This window comes from Cariama cristata, unplaced genomic scaffold (assembly GCF_000690535.1).
Source record: "Cariama cristata isolate BGI_N322 unplaced genomic scaffold, ASM69053v1 scaffold6297, whole genome shotgun sequence".
NCBI classification, from domain to species: Eukaryota; Metazoa; Chordata; class Aves; order Cariamiformes; family Cariamidae; genus Cariama; species Cariama cristata.
The window spans coordinates 13,415-20,093 of record NW_009626986.1 but is presented as its reverse complement, the minus strand read 5'-3'; the positions used below and the strand labels follow the sequence as shown (position 1 = coordinate 20,093).

The 6,679-nt window shown below is 37.8% G+C and overlaps 1 protein-coding gene across 1 annotated transcript in view; it reads right to left on the bottom strand.

Moving 5' to 3' along the window:
• Positions 1 to 699: 699 nt before the first annotated feature.
• Positions 700 to 6,679, bottom strand: part of WBP4 (WW domain binding protein 4) — a gene marked incomplete at its 5' end in the record, with an annotated part of 13,336 nt that continues 7,356 nt past the window's right edge. Inside the window, 3 exons of the mRNA XM_009704258.1 lie at positions 700 to 907; positions 3,693 to 3,913; positions 4,960 to 5,120. Of these exons, the coding sequence (XP_009702560.1) occupies positions 700 to 907; positions 3,693 to 3,913; positions 4,960 to 5,120 (590 nt within the window). The remainder of the gene's footprint in view (positions 908 to 3,692; positions 3,914 to 4,959; positions 5,121 to 6,679) is intronic.

The window sequence follows — 6,679 nt, the reverse complement described above, 5'->3', positions numbered from 1 at the left end:
TCCAACAGGGGTGTCTCTGGCGCTCTTAATAAAGGTTAAAGATTCATCAAGTTTAAATCTTCTGCAGGAGTTTAATACATTTATCAGGCATATACACAAATAATTTTTCAGAGCATCATTTGGAATGAGCGGCACTGATGTGACTAACTCCTCTAAAAACAGCTTTCAAATGATCGATTTGAAATGTTGGCAGTCTCCCCACCTACTCTTTTGCAAGTGATTAGCCAAAGGTTAGTAAGCACAATATTTCTGCTCATTACTTGGGAAACTACGCCACATAAACAATCTTGGGGGATGATTTTACTCTCTAGTACATGTCATTGATCCAGTTCCTCTGTAAAAATAAAAGGTCTGCATCATTTTTTGCCAGATTAAGGATTGCTACATTCTCCCATACTTAGAAAAGGAGTAAAAAACCTTATGCAATGTATTTAGAACAGCATACACAGAACAAATTGAGCTTAGATGGCTTGGTTAAAATAAAAAAGTATTTACAATATTGCATAAGTAATATAACAAAAACTCCATTCCAAAATCAATCACATCAAAATAAAATAAAAAAATATTACAACTCACATATGTCTTAATACCTATAAATCCTTAACTTCTATCCAACATTTTCTTTATAAAAGCCTGTTTAAAATATTAAACTTTTGATTCACTCTAGCTTAAGCAGAATCTAAAATTATTTCTTAAGTATTACTGATCGCTTAGTCTTTGTCTTAAGTTTCTAGATTTTCCATTTTCAAATTTCCTCTTTTTAAATGTTGGCACCCCTTCCGTCAGGTCTCCAAGGGAGGTGACTGTCTTCTCTTTAAATATCACTGTTGCATCTTCTGGAACCTCTAGCACTGGAGCTGGTAGACTGTCACTCTCTGTACTAGGAAGCTCCAGGTCTACTTTTTCACTGGGAGAAGAGAGGAAAACATAAGAGGGTTAATCTAGATGGAGAAAACAACATGCTGTACTGTAGACAGTAACATCCATATTTAATTGCCAAAGCAGCTTTGAGCTAGATGCAGTTTTCTACCCAAGATCATCATCATGACAAGATTCAAGAAAAAAAAATGTTGTTTCTTCTGTGTGGGCTGCCATAAAAAGTGAAAAACTAAGACTTCATTCTGTACAGAGCTTATAGCATGGCCCAAGCACTCATCACGTAAATAGTCCCGCAAAAGACAACAGGGCTGCACGCGTGTAAATTTAAGAATGTTGAAAGACAGTAGTCAGTGAGTAATTAGCAATGGTTCACTGACAAAAGGCTACTGAGTAGCCTTCTGCAAGTGTCCATCCTTGCAGGTCTGCATGAGAGAATCAGCCAGTGACCCCAAGTTGGGAGAGGCAGCTTTGGAGAACAGGACCACTGATCTCTAATACTGATCTGAACGCATCAAAGACATCATCTAAAAATGACCAGTCGGTTTCAAGGGGTCAACAGCAAAACACTGTGTTCTACAAGAATAACCTGCAGCACAAACACACGATGGAGAACAACTGAACAGTTCACAGAAAACAATCTAAATCACAAGTCCATCAGGAATCACCCCAGCATAACACTGCTGCAAAGAGATACACACTGTATTGCTGGCCAATCCATACAAGAAATCTTTCAGTACGACTGAGTGTTAGTCTGATGTCAGCTCCTGTACTATGCCTAGTTTCAGGTCCTATGCTTCAAGGAAGACACGGATCAGCTCAATGACTGCCAATCAGAATGACTGCTAAGTTAAGTAAGTCGAGAAAACAGGACTACTGCAGTATCCTGAAAGCGTAAACCTCCTGGAAGTGCCTGGCACTGTGCCTTGTCTCAATTTAAAGTAAATAATGAACAACTGCATTTGTCTTATTTACATGTATGTATATCTCAAGCCTGTGTGTTAATGTACAGACTGATATCAAAGTTCCATAGCTGAAAGCACTGTTTATTGGACACTGCTTTCCAAAAACCTGAAAGAATTTATCAGCTCTGGAGTCAAGGAGCAGTTAGCTGGTCCAATACAGGAGGTGTTAAGTGAACACTATCATCTCTACAACTACCTGAAAGGAGGTTGTAGCGAGGCGGGGGTTGGTCTCTTCTTCCTGGTAACTAGCGATAGGACAAGAGGAAACGGTCTCAAGTTGCACCAGGGGAGGTTCAGGCTCGACATAAGGAAGAATTTCTTCACTCTAAGAGTCGTTAGGCATTGGAACGGGCTCCCCAGGAAGGTGGTGGAGTCACCATCCCTAGAGGTGTTCAAAAAATGTTTAGATGTGGCGCTTCAAGACATGGTTTAGTGGGTTTAGCAGGCGTGGTGGCATTGGGTATACGGTTGGACTTGATGATCTTTGAGATCTTTTCCAACCATAATGATTCTATGATTCTATGATCTCCAAAGAAGTATATCAGTGCTCAATTTAGTTCGAACAGTGTCAAAACTCTATCTGCTGAATAATTTAGAACTAAAATGCTGGAGAATGGAGTGACTGTGAGGGAAAAGATTCTTTTCATTCTCCAAAACCTAATTTCTCCAGACTCCTAGGTGGTCCCACAAGAAGCTGGCCATAAAAGACAGCATGCTTCACCAAAAAAAAGAGCCATCTCGGGCATCATGCAGTAAACCAAACCAAACCTCACCTCTGATCAGATGCATGTCATGAAAACATTTGCAGTATGTTGGCTGGACATGGGAGCAAGAGACAGCTTCCAGATTTAAAACTGGCATAACTGGATTACACGTTTTGTGTCCTTCATCTCCTTAGCCACATCATTACAGAAGTGTCTCCCACTACATTATAAGAGCCTCCAGGACTTACTCATAATGACAGCAGAAAAGGTGATAGTGGATTTTGTTTTGGTTTTGCTTAACTTTGTTTTGAAATGAGGGAAATGAGGGAAGAAGAAAAACAGCTGAACCCGAAGTCTTTTACTGCAATACTCGGTGAAATTAAGACAAAAAATCTGAAGCGTCTTTTAGGCTGTGTCCTTCAAGTGAACAGTTAAAAGAGTTAGTACACCACCACAAAGTGAGAAATAATTCACTGCTTGTGGAAGTAACTCAGCCAAACATACCAGGCTTAGGTAGAAATTGTTCCGAGTCTAAAAGAGCATACTCACTATGTCAGCAACTATTGATCCCACAGGGAAGGAATTCAAAGCAATGGTAACCCAGTACGATCAAGATAAGGTTGCTGGTGGTACTAGAAGATCAACATAGATCTTGAACTCCAGGCAGAGTTAGCCCAACTAACTACTCAGCAGAAAGATACAGAATTTAGCCTGGAAGCTGGAGGCCGTGAGAAAGCTGCCTATGCTGTTCCAAGGCTGTTGAAAAAACAGTCACAAGAGCTCCTGAGACAGCTGAACCAGATTGTTGAAAGAGATGATGTTAAGGAACATAAGCTTAGAGTAACTACATTTAAATGGTTGATACTCAGCCTCCGAGAACAATGATGGATGACAATGATCCTTTAAATCACTTTAATTTACTTTGTACTCATGGTGAACTTCTACACTAAAACCAAAACACCACCACTTTCCGCCATGGAGAGCTATTACTTAAAACAATCACTGTGGAAAGAATTGTATTTGGGTTATGTTTCCAATCACTGCTGTGCTAATTCTGCCAGAATTCAGAAGAAGCAGCTTCAGCTCTTGAAAACAAGTATTCTGGAAACAAATATTATGAAAATAACTATGGTAAAAAGATCCTCACCATGGTTCTTCTTCTTCTTCTTCTTCTTTAATTGCTTTCCATTTTCCATAAGGGTTTGTCTTGTTAGTTGCATCACTAGAGGTTTCTTGGGAAGCTGATGTACTCTCTTTATCAACAGTTTCTTCTGGCTTAACTTCTCGCCACTTCCCATAAGGACTTAACTTTTTAGCTTTGGAAGATTTTTTCCCTTCCTCTGATTCTTCACCATTATCTCCTTTCCTCTAAAGAGGAAAAAACCCACCTTAAGCAAAAATGCCTAAATAAAAACACAATTTAGCTTTATTTTATATCTTTTATTTACCATTATCTACTAGTCATACTTTTCAACCAAGAGTACCCTGAAACAATAAACTCCTATTGCAATAAAATCTTTAATTTTTTCTCCTTGGGCATTCATCACATACAGAGTTGAAAAAAAATCTTAAATGTTACAAAAAGTTAAAGTTGGAAAATCCCATCTATCAAGGCTGAAGTTAGCAAGGAGTAGCCAATACAAACTTACTTAAAAACAAAGCTTAGGATGTCTTAAAAAAAAAAACCAAACAAACAGAGGCAAAAATTCACATACAGCTTTCTGTGCATGCAGATACACACACTTTACAGCTAATACCTGGTAGTAGCTTGTAACAATGCACAGTCATACAAAAATACATATTTTAGAATTAACACCTGCCTCTGAATACATTTTATATTTAAACTGTCTCTGCCTGTTCTGAAGTACCAGTTTCAGAAAAACGATCTGACTCAAATAAAGCCATAATCACACTCTCTATCTTAAGTTTTAAACCTGAAGACAAAAATATATAATTGATACAGATTTTGTACTATGTGCTGCCAATGTTTTTCTGAAATAATAACAAAACTTCAACCACGTCATTTTCAGTCAAAAGCATTCCCTGAAGGTCTCTTGACAGTCACATTTACCAATGAAGGTTAGAAGTCATCCTCAAACTGAAATCCAAACCAATTTGTGGATTATTTCAGAGAGATGACAGTGATCTTTCTCAGACAACATCACATTTCTTGCAGAATTCAAGCTACTACTGATGGGCTGAAGGAAAGATCATGCTTTCTGTTCTGGAACAGTGCCACTAATGGGCCAAATAATTGAATTCATTTTACTATTCAAACAAGTGCAAACTTCTGCTTTCAGTCATAAGGTTTAATGTCATTACAGTGAGCACAGCCTATCACAAGAGATAAAAGATAAATCATCTTATGAATTAATTAATACTGTATGTAAAATAAATCCAAAGAGAAAACTTACCTTGAAATTTGTTTCTGAACTCTGTGCTTCATTTTCACTGTCTTCTGAGTCCGATTCAGATGCTTTGGAATCTGTTTCTGCAAGCTCTTCAGAATGCTTGTCACGTTGACTCTTCTCATTTGAAGATGAAACAAAACCATCTGGTTTCTCCCATGTGGACACTGTCCAAGATATTTGAACAACCACATTATTTATGTTTCTAATTGTGATCTGTTATTGCTTTGACAACATTACCTTTCAGAAACAGTGCTGCCTTATGCAAAAATACAGCAAATAATTTAGCACAAGGCTTTTGCCTTTGTTCAGTATGTTTGTTATGTTTGTTTTAATAAACATAATCAGAAAGATAACGTTTCACTTCCCAGCAGAGATATAGTCATGACAGCTGAGTTCATTGTTGATAAAGCTTGTTTTAATTAGTGCTTAAGAAAAGCATCACGCACGGTGAACTGTGGTCCACAAGAATGCGGTCCCTCTCGTTCTTACATAGGACAAATTGCCCTCTATAGGTGCCTATTTGATTTGAGTTGTCCATTGATTACAAAGACAGCATAAGGCAAAGAACGATAACCGTGAGCCTCAGCACTCCGGGCAGATAAACTCCTTCCCTGTGCTACTTAGCTCGGTAACATTAGGTCTCTAATTAAAGAGCTGTCAAGCAAACAAGGAAATACAAACATCAATCTGAAAAGACATGAAGGTATGTACAGGATATGACCTCATTTTCAATTAAATGGTAGTATTCCAGCAAATGTACTGAAAGGAAATACTTAAATAAAAGTTGACTGAATGGTCTTAAAACTGGTTTTAGTAACAATAAGGCAAAAAAAGTACATCAACTTACAATCTATAATTTTATATAAGCTTTCAAATGTAATAAAACTACATTTTTCTAATTATTTTATCTATTTCCAAAGACATCCCTAACTGAAAACGACACTTAATAGGTATGCACCTAGATGTATCTTGAAGAAGCAAGGGTGTAAGAAACTGGCCATAAGTGACCTTGCACGAACAGAACAGTCTCTTAAGGGTATAGCTGTCATCTAGCTTTAGACTAGTAATGGAGAAAGTTCACTTTCCTAAGTGCCACATACAGCCAGTGGAGTAAGGTGCAAATCATGACTTGTAGTGCTAAGCCTACAGCTATCGGCCTCCTAAGTTACAAGCCTGAGATGAGACACTATGACTATTTCCCTTGGTTAAAAATTTGTCTTGTCTTGAGAGGATGGGATTAGTGTTAACAGAACTGACAAGTAATTTTCAAGCATTTCCAAGACACTTACAGCTATATAAAAGTAAAGGATTACTTTAAAATCTTATAGGCCAAAATTTTACCAAATACGATAATTACAAAGACATTCTTCATGAGTGTAACGCATCCATGAAGAACTTTAAAAACCAACACAACCAAAGGCATAAAAAGTATCTGAACTTAGAATGCAATGTTTAAAACTAACCAGCATCTCCTTTCCCTTTCTAAAGAAGAATTCACAAATCATCTGGGCAGGGGAGTGGCATGTTGAAAAACTGAAAGGTTTTTGTTTTTTTTTCCTATTCTTAGCATCGTTAGGAATGCCACTTCATACCCAACAGCAGAAGGAACGCTCAGAGCCAGCATAAAATCACTGGCTCTCCAGAGAGGCATCATTGACCTTAAAATGATTCAAACAGACTTAGAAAACAGATGCCTGTCCTGAGGGAGTTACCACAAAGTTCC